This window comes from Triticum dicoccoides, chromosome 4A (assembly GCF_002162155.2).
Source record: "Triticum dicoccoides isolate Atlit2015 ecotype Zavitan chromosome 4A, WEW_v2.0, whole genome shotgun sequence".
In the NCBI taxonomy this organism is placed as follows: Eukaryota; Viridiplantae; Streptophyta; class Magnoliopsida; order Poales; family Poaceae; genus Triticum; species Triticum dicoccoides.
The window spans coordinates 711,930,635-711,949,413 of NC_041386.1; the positions used below are offsets into that span (position 1 = coordinate 711,930,635).

At 46.0% G+C, this 18,779-nt stretch overlaps 2 protein-coding genes across 2 annotated transcripts; both read left to right on the forward strand.

The window, feature by feature from the left end:
• Positions 1–7,375: 7,375 nt before the first annotated feature.
• LOC119289835 (probable glutathione S-transferase GSTU6) lies at positions 7,376–8,328 on the forward strand. Its single transcript, XM_037569043.1, has 2 exons — positions 7,376–7,749; positions 7,839–8,328. Exons 1-2 carry the CDS (start codon positions 7,420–7,422, stop codon positions 8,187–8,189), a joined length of 681 nt encoding a protein of 226 aa, XP_037424940.1. The 5' UTR covers positions 7,376–7,419; the 3' UTR covers positions 8,190–8,328.
• A 4,429-nt stretch (positions 8,329–12,757) lies between these two features.
• LOC119288083 (SNAP25 homologous protein SNAP33-like) lies at positions 12,758–15,385 on the forward strand. Its single transcript, XM_037567702.1, has 5 exons — positions 12,758–13,623; positions 13,990–14,083; positions 14,242–14,369; positions 14,487–14,584; positions 14,932–15,385. The coding sequence occupies exons 1-5, from the start codon at positions 13,108–13,110 to the stop codon at positions 15,029–15,031; spliced, it is 936 nt and encodes a 311-aa protein (XP_037423599.1). The 5' UTR covers positions 12,758–13,107; the 3' UTR covers positions 15,032–15,385.
• Positions 15,386–18,779: the final 3,394 nt, after the last annotated feature.

Genomic DNA, 18,779 nt, shown 5'->3' on the forward strand with positions numbered 1-18,779 from the left:
AACTACTTCCCCTACGAACCCTGGGGACACACACAACCAACCCTAGTGAGCAGATCGACCCAATTTTCAACCCTACATCGGCATGATCGGCCTGAAAAAACCCTAGTGCGCCGAGTGCAGGAACAGGGGAAGCAGAGGAACAGGGGAAGCGCGAATAAGCAGGTCCTTACCGTATTCAGGAGGGAACTCGCCGGGTTCCCTACGCCGCGGCTCCATGGCGCCTTGTGTCGCCGCCGATGAGGCCGACGGCGGCGTCGCCTCGCAGGAGGAGCGGGCAGAGATGAGGAGGAACAGGGGACGTGGGCGAAAGAAGGGAAAGGTTTTGGAAGGGGTTTGCATCGGGGCCGACGACCAGGTGTTTTTCTGTCGAGGGATGGACTTGTCTGCGAAATTGCTAAAGCGCGAGGTTTTTTTTGTAAAAACGTGATCCGGGCCCGACAGAGCCTACATGGCGTGCCACGTGTGCAGTTCGGGGTGGTTTTGTATAAATTTGTTACAGCAGACAAGTTGGAGGGCTAGTTTTGTGGGGGGTTTTAGTTCTTGTATGAAACTGTTCCCACCCCTACAAGTTTATGTATCAATAGTGGTATTAACTCCAAATTGTGTTATCACATGCATCTCTTTCCTCATTAATTATTATCACATCATCTATTCTATCTAGGTATGTGTGATGTTATCACCTACTACGTTATTTACACTATTGTAGTCTTAAAAGTGGAGATGCAGGTTAAAAAAAGATTGCGGGCGTAATTACTATTACGGCTGATTTACTATTTAAAAACGAGATGTAGATGTAAAAGTAGCTGATTTCTCTCCCATTTAAGTTTTTTTGCCGTAATTAGTGCCGGCTGATTGCTTCCTAGTATTAAAAGTGGAAGGATTGTATATAGATCAGCGAAATTATTCATTAGGAAATCCAACAATGCACTATTTTTTTAACCTTGTGTTATTAATCAGATTTTTAAGAGAAAATCAAGCGCGTTAATTGGAAAATTTTGAACACAAGTTTTGTTAGTTTCACCATTTTCTTCATCCGTTCTTGATTCTAGCCGTTTTCCTTTTTTAGTGAGACTTTACACTATCACCAGAAGAATCATTAGAGATGAGAGTGACCTTATTTGTAACTTTCTAAAATATATGGAGTGGACTAGTTTTGTTTTGAAAATTATTCCCTTCCTCTACCATATCCATGCAGAATTTGTTTGAGTTGGACAGAAGGGGCGTGTGGAGCAGCTTTGTGAAACGAACAAGATCTAACAAAATTCTCACTAAGTTTGTGGCCGGCGATCGACCGTCTGCTTTCTTTTTTCCGAAAATTCTTGTATTACTCAAAACTCAGGATTAAATCACGACGTACGTTTTGCCGAGTGTTTCTTCATGGATACATACTCGGCATGTTAGAATCCAGATCGTATACGATTCATATATACCTTGTACATTTATTATCTTTTTGACATACTAGCACAGATTTCCGTGTGTTGCAACGGGGGATTTTTTTTTATGGGTGAATATGGTGCTTTATTACTCAATCAAACGGGATTCTGCCTTAAATTAGTTTTAACGCGCATTTTTCTCCCGTGATGCATATGAATGAAGTTTCTCCCGTGTTCAAAAAAAAAATCCAGGGCCATTAAATACCTGAGCTGAACCCGAGCAGTCGACGCCAGATCAAGCTCTTCGCCTACCGAATCCCCCACCTCGCCTCCACTGACAGGCCAACCATGACGTCGCTGCCGGACGAGCTAGTGGAGGAGGTCTTCCTCCGCCTTCCGCCGGACGAGCCCGCGGCGCTCGTGCGGGCCTCCCTCGTCAGCAAGCCCTGGTTCGGCCTCCTCACCGGACCCGCCTTCCGCGGCCGCTACCGCGAGTTCCACGGTGCTCCACCCATGTTGGGCTTCCTCTACAACCGGCCCTACGGCTACTCCCGCAGGAAAGACCTCACCCCACTCTTCGTCTCAACCACAAAATTCAGGGTGCGCATTCCGCACTTTACCCAGCGCACGCACCAAAGTTTGGATGCATGGGACTGCCGCCATGGCATGGTTCTTCTTGGGGATAACGGCTACTGTCCCCCGATGCTCGCCGTTTGGGACCCCATGACGGGCTGCGCTCGGGAGCTGTACGGGCCCGAAGAATACCTCGACCCCGCCGATAGCTACAAGATCGCGGTGCTCTGCGCCGTGAGCGGCTGCGACCACCGCTCGTGTCACGCGGTCCGCCCCTTCAAGATGGTCTATGTCGGCGTGAAGACGCGTGATGGTGAGTGTGTTGCACTCGCGTTCGTCTCGTCGCCGGACATGGGTGACTGGACCAAGGCGTCTGATCCTGAACGTGAGGAGTGGGAGGAGCCGTGCTCTGATCTTGATCTTGCAAATGATGCGTTCGTCCATTCAATGCCTGCTGTCCTCGTCGACGACGCCCTACACTTCCTGCTTGGGTACAAATATGATGATGGTCGTGCAGGAATTCTCAAGTACAGCTTGAGCTCTGATTCTTTATCGTTTATTGATGCGCCGCTTGCCATGTCTGTTGTTGCTCGTGCCAGTATCCTCATGGCGATGAAGGATGGCAGATTGGGGTTTGCACATGTGGACAGGTTAACCCTCCACGTATGGTCCAGACAGGTAGATTCCGATGGAGGTGCATCATGGACTCATGGTAGAATCGTGGATCTCAAGAGCCTTCTCCATATTAAATATCCCAAGAGTCGAGCTAGACTGATTGGTTCTGTGGAGGGCGGTGATATCATTTTTGTGACCGCGGATCTTGGCGTCTACGAGATTGATCTCAACACACTAGAGTGGAAGGAGCGACGGAAGAGAGAAAATCTCCACGCTCTTTATCCCTACATGAGTTTTTACAATCCGCCAGGTATATCTATGGGTCTTCCTTTTATGATTTTGGAACAATTCTCAAGTAATAATATAGAGTGGAACCATCAAAACATGAGTGTCTTATCAGATGGAAAGTTATATTTGAAATTTGCTCAAGCAAATTTTCAGCTCAATGTAACAACCGAAGGTTGCCACTAATTATGCCTACTTAAATTGCAATGCATCTAGTGTCATGCCATCTCTTGTTTGGAATCGCACCGAGAAATCTATGTTTGCTCCAACAAATTTCAAGTGCAATGTAATAATTGAAGGTTGCGACTAATTATGCTTACCTAATTGGCAATTTATATAGTACCATGTCATCTCCTCTTTGGGATCATATTGATAAAACTATGTTTGCAGAAAGGGTGATCCCTGGTGATGCGGCACATTAAGAATGGACGGTTAAGTATGCAGGATGCTACTCGTCAACAACAAACACAACAACTTGGAGGCATATCATGTGATGAATTATTTCCCTATTAGTAGCCCTTTTGGTGCTGTGGTGCATGCATGTTTTCTCGTATTAGTGTTGGCTTTTCTGTGCTAGTTTGGCAGTTTCCCTGTGTTGGGGCGAATGGATTATCTTGTAGTGAACCTTTTAATTTCTTGTATCCATGTGAACCGTTGTTAAATTTATGCATCTGCAAAAGTGGCTTAAGTCTACAATTTGCTATCCCAACTTTGATTTAGTCCCTGAATTCATCTCCCAAAAGGGGTATCTTTGGAGAGCAGATGCTGATGGAATGTCCAGAGCTAGTGATCGCTGATATTTCTTAACTGATCTAGATTATCTTGTTTGTGCTACACACCTACATGTCAAGTGCCAATGTGATGTTACTGCAGTTTTTTTATTATCAAACGATGCTATGAAGAGTATAAGATTTGAATGGAATCTTTGAGTTGTAAATTTAGAGATCTAACATACCAACATGATATGAGCTGTGTGACTGCATGGGGATCTTACAGAGCTCACACTTAGTTCAAATAAAAAAAATCGCATAGAGCTCTCACTTAATGCATTAGTTCCATGAAACGGTGAAGTATTTGTTCGTAAATTGGTTGCATTTTTTTGGTGTGAGTAGACATAACAGTACACGGTGCTGTCAATGTAGTGAGATGAGGATGATCAGAATTAGGAGTGCAGGGCTTTTATGAAAATCATGCGTTTCTCTATGCTTTCTCTAAGTTTCATCCTTCATGGGCACAACAAATTTCCGTTTGAGTCGGGCTGATTTTCTGCATGTAAATACCTTGGATTTACATGACCTGTCCATCTCTCTGTCATATTTCCTTCATGTGTGGTTTTTTATATAGCAAGGCATATATCTGGATCTTATTAATTGGTGCACATTGCTGGAGTATTTGCTTGGTATCCTGCCAGATTATGCTGAAGAGCAGGAATGCAGGATGCCTCTCCAGTCAACAGGAAAGACGTTCACTATGAGGCAACTTCAGTCTTGCGATTAACCATGTAGTCTTGACTGGTGCGCTTTTGCTTTTTCATGCTGTTCTTGGCCTGTATCAAGGTTTGCTCTATGTGGGCATGTCCAGAGCTGCTATTTTCTGTTGCCCAACAGATGATAATTTGGCCTATGCATGCGAGTGGACTGAACTAGCTAGCACTACATGTCGAGTGATGTTGATACTACAGTAGTTCGTTTTAGAAAGCAATGTTAATGCAGTACACTTTGGTCTTGGAGGAGGGATAAAACTTGACGTTGCAAACTGGACCAAAAAATCGAAGGACTTGAGATCACAATTAGCAGAAACAAACAAGTAGACAGATTCCTCAAGAGCCACTGTACCTGGGTTTCAAAACAAATCACAGAAAAATGAAACAACATGTCTGGCTGCTTCAGTTATTATCGTGCTTATGACTGAAACCGTCGCTGCCCTCTCATGCTCTGTGTTGCAACTTGCAAACCGGGTGAACGGGTTGTCAAGAAATAAGTAGTGATGCTTGTGTTGCTAGTTTGCCACCCAAGAGATTTCTTTGCACGTTGTGTTGCTTGTGATGCTTGTGTTGCTAGCCCCCTCCTCGAGCTTGCCTTTGCACGTTGCACCAGTGGAGGTGGAGCCTGCCCATCTCGTCGCTGCGGAGATCGGCGTCTGGTGGTCAAGCCGCCCGGCCATCTCCTTGATCTTCACCTTGGGGGCGGTCCGGGCGGCGTTCTGCTGGCAAGGTCTTCTTGGCTTCACGTTGAGTTAGGTCCCCGTTGCACCGTTTGCAGTCGATTATCCATGTGCAGCACAAGCACCTACCCTGGGAGTTTTTATAGCTGTTAAATCATCTTAGGGACCGTCTATTTAATAGGTGCCTGAAAAAAAAAACGTTTCCATCAACCACTTTATTTTCTGACCATCGGATCAAGATCCAACTGCCTTTATCATGTCGCGGTTGTTTTTCTTTCGTTTTCGTTTTCACTCGAATGTCTTGGTTTTAATTTTCAATTTTGCTTTTGTTTTTTAAATGTTTCTTTTCCTTTCTCATTTTCCTCAAAAGTCGACTATCTTTGACAATGTTCATGGTCAACAGTGTGACGATCAATCGAGCGATTGCCCGCGCTGTTAGGGCGACCCATGAGAGTGGGCCGTGTGAGAGTTGGCTGGACAACTGGCGCATAAGGTGTCGTATATATAGGAGCTCTCTTCCAGCGGCCAGTCGCACCCGACCAATGCGCTATAGCTAAGTAGGCCGGCCCAGTGCGGGAACTAGTGTTGCCTCTTTTGTTTCTTTTTTCTTATCTTTCCTTTTTTTTCTTAACAAAACTAAAATTTTGTTCCAGATTTTTTTCATGAATTTCAAAGAAAGTTATAAATTTTCAAAAAACAAATCACGAGCTTAAAACATGTTTATGAAATAACTAATGTTCACAAAAAAAATATGCGAATTGAAAGAATGTTCATGAATATGCAAAACAATCCCAAAATTCAAAAAGTGTACATGCAATTCTCAAAATCTTCACGAAATTGAAAAGTGTTCATGAATTCTAAAAATATTTGTGACTTGAAAAACAGTTCATGAATTTGAACAAAATGTTTGAAAATTTTAAAAATATTCAAGACTTCAAAGAAAAGTTCATGAATTGAGAAACTGTTCGAATTTTTTTTAAAATGTTCATGAATTTTATAAAACGTTAGCAAAGTTGAAGAAGGTTTGTGAAATCAAAAACTTTTTGCAAATTTGAAAAAAAGAGACAAATCAAAAATATCGATTCATTTGAAAATGAAAAAAAAAAGAGAAAAGCAGGAAAAAACAAAAGAGATATTTTTTGGAAAGGTTGTAAAGGGGTCTTGATCGTTGGACAGGCCCTATCCTATGCTGTCGTGTAGTAATAGGGGGTATGCATGGTATTTCCTATTCCGCACTTTAGGCGCCGTTACAGTATAAACTACAAAAGGGCGCACACGCCCGCTTCACTTTAGGCATTTTATAAAATGATAGAAACCTTTTTAATATTCATGAACATTTTATTTACATTATATTAACATTTTCTAAAAATGGCATCTTTTTGATAAATGTAATAGCTTTTGAAATGGTACATATCGTTGATGATCTGCAAGGGCAAATGGCTATTGCCATTCGCGGTAAGTAGAGTATGTCGACCCCACAGGAAGCAGTGGTCGCACTGGTAAATACCAAACCCGCAACTACATCGTCACACACGCGGCTACGTTCACACCCAAAACGTTATCTGGAAATAGTCTATCCGTTGGTTGCTAACGAAATGATAATAAGGGTGGTTTTGTCTCAAGGAACTAAGCGAAGGTAGAAACGTAAATAAAACATCGAATAAAATAAGGGGGAAATGCTCGAGTAAAAGGCGTTCAGAATCATTACTACCCGCGCGGCCTACAGATACTTAAGTCACTTTTCATGTAGTTATTTGTGGGCGGAGCCTAGTAGACTTCGTGACACGCATGCCACCGCCTAAGACGAATCCACGGCTCACCTGTGAAGTTTGGAGGAAAAAGTTTGCCGCGGCAGCCTAGTGTTAGAGGAGGAAACGAGAGGAGTCCGCTACTTCTCCTCGTACTACTTCGTATGTTGGATGTGTATTCACGCAAATCGGAACCAAGCCTCCGCATCAAATCCTGGCCGGTAAACGTCAGCGTCGACGCCGTTCATACGATCAAGCTGACCACAAATGTTGTACTGTACTACTAGTATATCAGTACTGAGTCAACTTTGGCATGCTATATATGGCCGTGGCTAGCTTTGAATCACAGAGGCCAAGATCTGTTTGGGTCAGCAGAAATATTTTTCTGAATGTTAAATATAGCTAGTGCGATGGACATACGTGCGCTCCTGATTACTTGTCCAAGTCGTAAAGTAGACGGTTCAACTGAAGAATTAACCCACCAAACATTATGCCTTGTAGGGTAGTACAGTAAGTTCTACCGGAAGAGTCTCTGATATGCTCGTGTATATATACCTCCGGAGCCTACAACTGAGGCACCAACAGAAGCCAGCTACTACGTGCAAAGTAGAGACGACCTTGAGCAGTTGATAGACACGACACCAGCAGCAGCAGCAGCAGCAATGGCGGCCGGAGCAGGAGGAGACGACCTGAAGCTGCTGGGCATGTGGGCGAGCCCGGCCGTGCTGCGGGTGCGCCTCGCTCTCAGCATCAAGGGCATCAGCAGCTACGAGTACCAAGAGGAGGACTTCGACAACAAGAGCGAGCTGCTCCTCCGCTCCAACCCCGTCCACAAGATGGTCCCCGTGCTGATCCACGCCGGCAAGCCCGTCTGCGAGTCGACGGTCATCATACAGTACCTCGACGAGGCTTTCGCCGGCGACGCCCTCCTCCCGGCCGGCCCCTACGAGCGCGCCGTCGCCCGGTTCTGGGCCGCCTTCGTCGACGACACGGTATGCTCATACTCCATTCCATTGATTTCATTAGATCCGCCGTGTTCGTGGCATTGATCGAGCTCTTGTGGACATCTGTGCAAGCGCAGCTCCTGAAGGCCATGTACCAGGCGTCGTGGAGCAAGACGGAGGAGGAGAAAGCGGAGGGGAGGAAAAAGGTGGCCGCCGCCATGAAGACCCTGGACGGAGCCCTTAGCGACGTCGCCGGAGGGAAGCCGTTCTTTGGCGGCAACGCCCCCGGGTACGTGGACACGGTGCTCGGCGGCCTCCTCGCGTGGGTGCGCTCCGTGGACGTGATCAATGGCGTCAAGACCATCGACCCTGAGACGATGCCGCTCCTGGCCGCGTGGGCGGACCGCTTCGGCGCGCTGGACGCGGTGGAGGCGGTCATGCCGGACGTGGACAGGCTGGTGGAGTTCTCCTTGTCCTTGACAACGTAGGCTCATGCTGGGGACGAGGCCGCCTGCCACAGCAAACTATTTTGTTTCAAAACATTGCCGCTATTCTCTCTTTCGTGTTCCCCCGGTAGCGTTCACTATTTAGTTTTGTTGTTGTTGAGTGAGCCACAAAGCTTTATTAATCATGGAAAATAATATCTATCTATCTATCTTCAGGCAAACAAGCCACTCGTTCATCTCTTTTTTTTTTTGACAGTGGTGAATTTATTGACTCATAATGTCGCTCGCTTCGAGAGAATACAAGCACTATAAGCACAAGCTCAGCCTTTGCACGACTGGAACACACACAGCCCATCATCGCGCACACACATAGATAAAATTTCGGAACCTCTCTGCATACAACAACAATCATCAACATTAACCATCACCTATCGCAGCACCCGGAATGTGGGATAAGTGTTTAAAAAACGATGCCTCCAACAAGAGAACGACAGACAGGTGTTGTCATCGCTAGATCCACCCATGGAGGTTAGGTCTTGCGTTTTCACCCCGATTAAAAGATTATAATTGTTAAGGTGGAAAGATCTATATGTTCCACAAAATTGTATCATGTACAAATTTTGCCGAGACATATGGATAAAACTATATTGACGTAGCAATAAAAGTGCTACAACATGTATGGATGTCTTCCCAAAATATGTATATGTGATATGTGCTATGTGTTGGTATCGGATAACAAATCAATCAAGCGTTGGATGATAGATAGACTAGGGTTTTCAAGTGGCTAGCGATTTCACCGATTCGGCGACGATGGCTATTGACGTTTAGCCATTGTGCAACCCGCTTTGGGGCTTGCCTCACAAGGCAACCTTGACATGCTCCTTTATGGAGACCTCCGGATCAGGGAAGATTTCTGGAAACGAGCAGCGTGCCCGACAGTACTCACGCAAGAAGGCCAGGAAAGATGTTGGCGGAAGACATCCTTGACTTGGAGTTCGCTACGTCCACTCTGACGTCCTCCACCATGCCCCCGCCCTATGGCGTTCCGGCTTCGTAACGGCTCGATATCCTGCATGGCTTCACAAAGGACCAGGATGCCTCCCGGACATGACGTACCAGTCACCACAACTCCAATGGCCGCAAATAACATCAAGAAGCTCCGGCGCAGGACATGACTACCAACTGTTCGAGGATATTACTAAACCAAATCCATAGTTTCTTCTTTGCACTATATGCATTAACAGACCAATTTTAGGATGGTAGTTTCATTGTAATGCATGTTTAGGACTCATTCACGATGGATATGCTAAATGACAGTCAAGATCCTCCAAATATGAGATGAGTGTTCAAAATTCGTCTTTGTTGGAGGTTGGGCAATCATTGGGCACTAAAAAAGAAGGTGAAGGCAGGAGGAAATGCATACTCAACCCATGAAGATGTTTTATTGTATAAAGCTTGGTTGGCCACAAGTATGAATCCTATATGTGGAACCAAACAAAAGGGCTTGGAATATCGGGAAACATAATTCATGGATGGTACCATGAACACAAGCACTACGTGGAGCCACATGCAATCCATACCATCCGTGATGAGGGTTCTCTCCAATATAGATGGTCTCCATCCAATAGAGAATAGACTATGGACAAGTTTTGCGGTTTCTATGCACAAGTGGAGAATATGCAGCAAAGTGGTATTGGAGTTACTAGCCATATAAGTTGTGTTTGCTTTACATTGGTCATGATCCTTCTTGCTTGCTTAGTTACTTGCATTATGTTGACACATGAGTTTTGCTTGCTAGATGGGACTGGCCACCACTTCATACCGTCAAATTGAGAAGAAGCCATTCACTATGGGAAAATGAAGTGGTCAATACACTTTGAAAATCCCAGTAACCCCGCCAAGAAGAAGAAGAATGGTGTCACAAGCTCTGACAAATTATGTTGGATTGAATGAGGATGATGAGACAGGTGGAGGGGCGGGCGGACATGGGCTCGAGCCAATAAAAATAGACACTAGACGGGGAAGAAGTGGGAGAAGGATAGGGCCATGCGTGATGGCACGACAAGAAAAATGTGTCACAGGCATGGATGAACATCTTTTGCAACGAGGGGGGATTATCAAAACATAGGAAGAGGAAGAGAGGACAAGCGAGGATTGAGTTCAACCAGGAGAGGATGATCATTGAGAGGAAAATGATAGACATGGAGAAGATGGAGAAATGGCAAAAAAGGAGCTTGAGAAAGCACAGACATGTGAGAGAATTGACCCTTGGAAAGTAGAAAGTGATGCTAGCGAGAATCACGGAAAAGTCGAGGATCATATTGGCCGACACTAAACTCGTGGACAACGAAAACAAGAAGCGGTTCATCAACAAATAGAAGGAGGTCAGTGAGCATAACAACGACGATCGCCTATGTATGAATTATTGAATTTCATTTGTCATGGATGTTTTTGGCTTGTGCTGAATTGCTTGTCTGCTTATTGGTCGCATGTTCTATGGGCATACCCTTTGTATGGACTTGAGGTGTTGGATATGAAACGTGTGGTTGTCTGCATGGACAACTAGCCAAAGTGCGGTTGTAGACAAACCAGATCATATGTCGAGCCGGGTTCGAAAAAAGCCCAAACTCATACTACAGGCTCCATCGTGGCTCGGAGCCCGAAATGACCCTTTTGCTCAAGCTTGAGCCCGACCCAAAAAGAAGCCTAGAGTCCACAAGCCCGGGATGAATTTTGTTTTTCCAAACGCACATGTGTAACATGACAACTATATCTTGCATATAGCGAGATACATGGTACACTCGCCTGAAGGGTTTCCTTCACATCTATCTACTCGGACAGCTCATTTTTGTCTCTTTCTTTTCCACTGTTTTCAATGGATTCGCTCGCTCATTACTTTTTCTGTGTTTTTTTTCCGTCTTTTAGTTTTCTTTTGACTTTTTCTGTTTCTTTCTTCATGGTTTTTTTTAAAAAAAATCTGTTTTTTCTTTATTGACCGCTTTTCTTTGTTATTTCATGGTTTTGCTAGTTTTCTTTCCTGTTTTTTTCTTCATTTCTTTGTTTCTTTCTCAGTTTTCACATTTTTTTTGCTTTTCTTTCTTCATTTTCTTCGTTTTTCTTTGTTTCATTCTTGTTTTCATCGCCTTTCCTTGTTTCCTTCTTGGTTTTCACAGTTTCCATAATTTTCATTAATATTTTGTCGATTTTCATTGGTTTTTCTGTTCAACACATGTCAACTTTGTTCAATACACATTCAACAATTTTGTATACATCAAAAACATATTTTATATACATGTTCATTTTTAAAATACATCAATAACAATTTCTGAGAGAAAATATATGTCTGTTTTTTTTCATACACATTGCTAATTTTGGTATATATCTATTTGATTTTATTAATTTTTAATATTTTATAAATACATTTTCAACTTTTTTAATACATGGTGAACATTTTTTAATGGCAGTAAATATATTTTTTTCACACAGAAAGTACATTTTTTGTATACATGAGGATATTCTTATGTGCAATGTTTAACATTTTCTGAATACAGAATTGACCTTTTAATATATGTTTTGTGATGTCTACTAGATTAGTTAACATATGTTGTACATTTCTCTTATACACCAGGAATATTTTTATACATATTTAGTATTTTTTTAATGCATGCTCTACATTATTTCATTCATAGGTGCATGTTTTTTGTAAATATTTTTCGTATACATGACAAACATTTTTTTATACATTTAACATTTTTCAAAAGCTGCGGTCTGTGGCCTCCCGCGTGCCTGGCCCGGCCCATCTCGTGCTCGCCTTCAGGCAAGCTCGGCTGCCGGTCACGGGCAAGTAAAGTGATTTTATTTACTTACCGGTTTGGAAGCGCGTGAGCGTTTCGCTGCCCGTCACCTTTGTTGTTTGGTTTTCTAGAAGGCGACGAGCGCTGCGGATGCGCGTACGGCACGTCCGGCTTCCGCCCCGTGAGGAAGGTAGGCCGTGACAGTGACACACACACACACACAGGCGTGCCGTGTCGTGTGCCCACAAGAAATTCCACAAAGTCACGCCCGCAGCGCAACCAATTTTTTTTTATTTTTTTATTTTTGCGAAAAAAAATTCAATCTATTCATCTTCAATCATAGCACGCTCATGTCACGTCTCCTTCCTTTCTTTTCGAGGTAATAGAGTCTTTATTCCATTAATATAGGGTTACAGTCATGAGGCAGAAGTTCATCGACACATGGAGGATCTTTATATAGCCATACTGCAAATCAATTTGTGGTTGAATGGCAAGATGGACGGATATATCTCAGTCCAGCAGCAGGGTTCTCAAGTCTACTCGCGTTTTTCCGATTTATTTCAGACTTTTTCGGCGATGTGCATTAAGTGAAAGGAGACTTTTCCGTCGACTATAAAGATGTACGTCTGTGGCGGCTTCATCAATCTCGATAACACGCGCCGGCTCAATCTCTCAAAGACCCTTGCGATCTGAGCTTCTCGTCACCGGCGGCGGTTTGCTGTTCTGGTGCGCTGGCCCTCCCCGGTCACCACCATACCCATCACCACCCCCAGGTCCGGTCCGCGCTTGACCCAGCCAAAGCACACACCGCGTGCGCGTGGGCGAGCAAGTTGAGCCGGACGGGGTAGGGAGGGGGCAAGGCAATCGACGACACGACCGGGTCCCCTTCCCCTTCCCCTCCCCGGTCCGCTGCTCCTGTTTTATAGCCGCCGCCCTCAAGTTTTCCTCATCCTCCTCCTCCTTCCTGCCCGATCCCCATGCCAGCTCCCCCCGCCATTCCAGCCGGCGCTCGATCTACCCATCCACCCAGCTGCGCTCCATCCGTTCCCGGGACCATTTCTTCAGAATTATTCTGCTACGCGTGAATCGCCGCAGAGTTTTACTGAATCACCAGCAGCAGACCGGAGATCTCGGCCTGCTGCTCGGCGCCAGGGGCTCCTTCCGCCATGAGCGCCGCCAGGTCCTCCTTCTTCGCGTCCCACAACGGGAAGAAGAAGCCCGCCGCATCCGCCGCCCGGAACCCCTTCGACTCCGACTCGGACGACGACGGCGGCATGGTCCAGCGGCGGGGCCCGGCGCGGGCCTCCTCCGTCCCGACCCCCGCCGCCCCGCCCGCCGCGCCGGTCCCTTCCGACGAGCGGAACTCCCTCTTCGCCGGGAGCGCCGCTCCGGGCCCCGCCTCCTCCTCCTCCTCCTCCTCCTCGTCGGCGGCGGCGGCCAGGAGGCGGTACGGGAGCGACTTCCGGGACTCGGGGGGCGTGGAGGCGCAGTCGGTGCAGGAGCTGGAGGGCTACGCGGCGTACAAGGCCGAGGAGACCACGCGCCGGGTCGACGGCTGCCTCCGGGTCGCCGAGGAGATGCGGGACACCGCCTCCAAGACCCTCCTCCAGGTGCACCAGCAGGGCCAGCAGATCCGGCGCACCCACGCCATGGCCCTCGACATCGACCAGGATCTCTCCAGGGTAAGAAGAGAGAAGAACAGAGAATTCAGGAGGATACTACTACTTGCTAGTTGTTTTTCCTTACCAAACTTGCCAATTAAGTTATCCTGTTGTTGCTCCTTACTCATGAATACTAGCAGTAGCCTAATTTTGTTCTTCTGAACTAAGATCAATGTTTTAAGCTTGGCAGTATAGTACAGTTTATGACATTCCTGCAAATCAAACTTGCCCTTAAAGGCATCATATATTCGGAAGCGTTCGATCTGGAACTACATGCTCAGGAAAATCTAGATTGCGGCATTTATGTCAAATTTACGGTGCCGAATTGCTCCTTGCTTACATGGACAAGTTTGTGACAATGGCTTTTTGTTGTCCAAACTTTTTTAGGGGGAAAAGCTACTAGGGGATCTTGGGGGTTTGTTTTCCAAGAAGTGGAAGCCAAAGAAGAATGGCGCAATCAGGGGCCCTATGCTGACCAGAGGTAATTTCCAACATAATTTTAAGCAATCTTTCAGAAACATATGGAATCTTAAAGAAGGCTGCAAGACCACATGTGTCTGACTGACATGAGAAAATATGGACTATATATATGATGATACACGTTCTGTTAACTCAATGGATGGAACGACATGGATGCAGATGATTCCTTCATACGCAAGGGCAGCCATATGGAGCAGAGGCATAAACTAGGGCTGTCAGACCGTCCGCGTCGATCCAATGCACGCCAATTCCTGTCCGAACCCACATCAGAGCTTGAGAAAGTCGAGGTACATAGAAATTGCTATGAATGAATGCCTCACAATTTTCATCTCAGGAACACATCTGGAAAATACCAGATATTATTTCCATATCGTGTAGTTTCTGATCATGTTTTTTTTTGTCAGGTGGAGAAGGCAAAGCAGGATGATGGCCTATCTGATCTTAGCGACATACTGACCGAGTTGAAAGGAATGGCCATTGACATGGGAACTGAGATTGAGGGGTAAGTTCATGTGACACTTCACTCTTAGTTCTTACTTACTGCTCATAGCCTAATAAACACTTCTCCCCAGATTGTTCAACTTACACAGAATACGTGCTGTTAATCACTAATCCATAGCAACTTATACTAATAAATATCCATTACACATTTTCGTCCATGGCCGCCCATGGAAATACTGTACTAGCTCCAAAATCCAGAAACAATTCACCAACCGACATTGTCGATATCTGAGTATCTTATGGAACATCTCCATAGTTATATTTTAGCACCGTTGCTTCATTCTTCAAGGTGCAACCTTTACACAGGCTGAGTGTGACATGCTCTTCTGTACATTTGGTTGGTTTCAGGCAAACAAAGGATCTGGGTCATGCAGAGAAGGACTTCGACGAACTTAACTACAGGGTCAAGGGGGCGAACACTCGAACCCGTCGTCTGCTTGGGAGATAGGCGGAAAGCATATGTTGTTGTCACCGGAGGATTCCTGTGACACTCATTATCTTCTGCACTTTGCTTCCGTGGGTTGTTAATTCAGATCATTTTGTGCATAAGACTCTGATCAGGATGGTTTGTTGGGGAGGTGACTGGGGAGTTGTATCAGGGTTTATTGTGTATATGCTAGACCGCGGTTCATTTTCTATGTTGCAATTGTAGCACAATTTGCCATGGACAGTAGATAAGTCTGCATTCGGTTTTCTTGGTTTGCAATCTCTATGCTACAGGAAAGCACAACATTACACATCGGTTTATGGAGTTGCAAATTCTGGGTGGACTCGGAATTTGGTATTAATTAGTTGACCTGCACACCCGTTGGATCATGGCTTTGAGATCCGTGTTGTTTTCATATGTAATTCTTGTTTGCTTTTTGGGGAGAGGGTGGGGGAAACTATTTATGCACATGCACATACGACCTCCGTCTCGAAGTACAAAATGTGCCTTCAGAAACGTCTTATATTTTGAGGCGGAGGTAGTATTAAATAGTGGTGCCAATTGCTGAATCGTGCTTATGCCAACGAAATGCTACAAGCGAGTCACATTCCGCAAACAAACGAAATGCTACAAGCGAGTATTTTCTGCAGCAAGGTCCGGATGGCTCAAGGTTGTGCGACCATTTTTCCTCTTTTCACCCATTTGAGGCCTAGCGCAAGCCATAATAATCTGCACCACAGAAGCAATGTCAATGATTGTATTTAGTGCTCAGTCCCAATCTTGGGAATATCTCTGTTGAGAACAAAATAACTTCATGAGCTAAAAATGAATTTGCGGACAATAAAGTGGAAATGGTGAAAGTGTATCTTATTTACCCCTATTTTTTTGTGATTAATGACAATGCAATTGAGTGGACTAATTTATCAAGTTTATTTTAGAAAAAATAGTAATTTCCTATCCTCCTATGCGAGCGGGAACGGACGAGTCCGTGCTCCCGCGTACGTGGCTTGATTTGATTGGAACAAAATAAGGCACGGGTCCACCTCGTTCAAATCAGGGGAAAGATGATTAGATTAGGAAGGAAAAAGGAAAAAAAGACAACCGTAAGATGAAGTTGGAGCACGGATGGGAGCATGATCCAGCGGAAACATCCATGGTGGCCCCTATTTTTATATCTTATACTCTCCCCGTTCCATATTACTTGTCGCTGATTTAATACATGGAACGGAGGGAGTACTACCTTGATAATAGTGCTTACCTCCTTCAAGCTTTTTAGTATTAGCGCAAAAACGTTCCATGAGCTTTATAGTATTAGCGCAAAAACGTTCCATATTTAGTTACGGACGTAGTAGTGCTTACCTCCTTCAAGCTTTTAGTATTAGTTAAAAAAACGTCCCATATTTAGTTACGGACGTAGTGGTGCTTACCTCCAAGCTTTTATAGTATTCAGAAAAATATATTTTTTGTCTCTCAATTCTTTCGAAAGTCTAGATTTGGTATCTCAACTCTTCAAACCGGATAAGTCCCTCGTCAACTGACCCGGTATCGCTGCTGCTGACTTAGTGTGGTTTTGACCAGTCTTCGCTGAGGTGGCAAAATTCATCTCTCCTTCTCATTACATCTCTTCTTCCTCTCATCTCTATAGTAGGCATTTGATCGAGCAACTCGCGGTCGCGGGTGAGCCTGTACTTCAGTCACCAGCACCACTTCGTTGTCTGACTAGGCAACACCAGCTAGGAGCACGTCGCCGGAGGCCGGACCTGCACGCCTTGGCTGGTCGTCGACGGGGGTCGCCCGGGGCTTGGCCTGTCCACACGTCGATGATGGCCGCCGACGTTGCGGGGGCGCTTTGTGTTCGCCTGCTTCGTCCTCGCCGCTGATGCTCGATGGTCGCGCGGTAATTATCGCCGAAGCGAGAGTCCCGCAGGCTGCTAGTGCGGAGGAGTGTGGGTAAGGTGGAGAGCACGTGGAGGCGGCAGACGGCGGCGGGATGGCGTCGAGTTGCGGGATGGCGAACGACTGGGCTCGTCGTTCGTGCGCACGCCGGACGCCCTTGTTCATCTCCAGCATCGAGAGACACGTATCCTCACCTTGCCCGTCCTCTTGACGGTGCTGGCTTTGCCGAGGTGGCAGTTGTGGAACATGGCCAGCGTGATCACCGTGCATGCTCAAGCAGGTGGTGCTCGTTCCGCCGTGGGCTGCACGAGCCGACAACGGTGCGCGCGCGTGCGCACCCACTTGTGCCCACCCAGTACGCGTCGGTGGTGCTCCCCGGACATGGTCGGCACGGCGGCGCGGAGGTCGCAGAATCGGCAATTCAGCTTGTGGCGGCGCTGACGCTCGGCCTCCATGTCCAAGCACACAAGGACCCCGCGAGCCACCGATACACCACGCCCATGTTGCGGATGGCCGGGCCCTCCTTGGCGGGGCTGCCAACGCAGCATGTCAGGCCAACTCCAGTGCACGACCCCAAACGGACGTTCATTTTGCATGGATTTTGTTCGTTTGGGTAGAGCAGTGGGGTCGTGTCCGGGCCTGTCCTGGGATGCGGTGGCCATGCGCCCGGCGCATGGACGCATCCTTTGACCCCATCCTGTCCGCCACGGCCAAAAATGTCCATATAGTCATATTTCAATGTTCCAAACAAGTTTGCATGTTCAAATATTTATTGTCTGAAAATAAAATTGTTTTACAACACAATCGAAATTGTCTCTAATAAAATAGTTTTACAGCCATATCGAAATTGTCTTGAATGAACCAATACATCTATTTGGTTGCCAATGTGAGTCCACACGTGCTCAACCAAGTCATTTTCAAGATCCAAATGAGTGTGTCAATCACGCATTTCACGATGAAATTGGACAAACTGTTCAAACATGGCCGGTTCTTGATGCAGGGGCTCAACATTTTCACCTCGATAATCAAATCCTTGGTCGAAGATGCTGTCATCACGCTCGTCCTCGATGATCATGTTGTGCATGATCACACAAGCAGTCATCACCTCCCAAAGCTTCCCTTCCTCCCATGTCAGCGCAGGGTTTCGAACAATACCCCATCGGGATTGAAGCACACCAAAAGCATGTTTCACATCCTTTCTAGCACTCTCTTGCATTTGGGCAAATCTCTTTCTCTTCTCACCTTGGGGGTTCGAGATTGTCTTCACAAAAGTTGACCACTGAGGATATATACCATCAGCTAGGTAGTATTCCTTGTTGTACTGGTGGCTGTTGATCTCAAAGTTGACAGGTGGGGTGTGGCCTTCTACAAGCCTTGCGAAGACTGGAGAACGCTGCAGCACGTTGATATCATTGTGAGAACATGCCATGTCGAAGAATGAATGCCATATCCAAAGATCCTGCGAAGCCACAACTTCTAATGTGACAGTGCACGCTTTAACATGCCTCTTGTACTGGCCCTGCCAAGCAAATGGGCAGTTTTTCCACTCCCAGTGCATACAATCTATGCTGCCAAGCATGCTTGGAAAACCTCTAACTGTGTTGGTTGATACGTCTCCGTCGTATCTACTTTTCCAAACACTTTTGCCCTTGTTTTGGACTCTAACTTGTATGATTTGAATGGAACTAACCCGGACTGACGCTGTTTTCAGCAGAATTGCCATGATGTTGTTTTTTGTGCAGAAAATAAAAGTTCTCGGAATGACCTGAAACTCCACGGAATATCTTAGAATAAATAATAAAAAATCCTCGCCAAAGATGAAGACCAGGGGGGCCACACACTGTCCACGATGGTGGGGGGCGCCCCCCCCCCC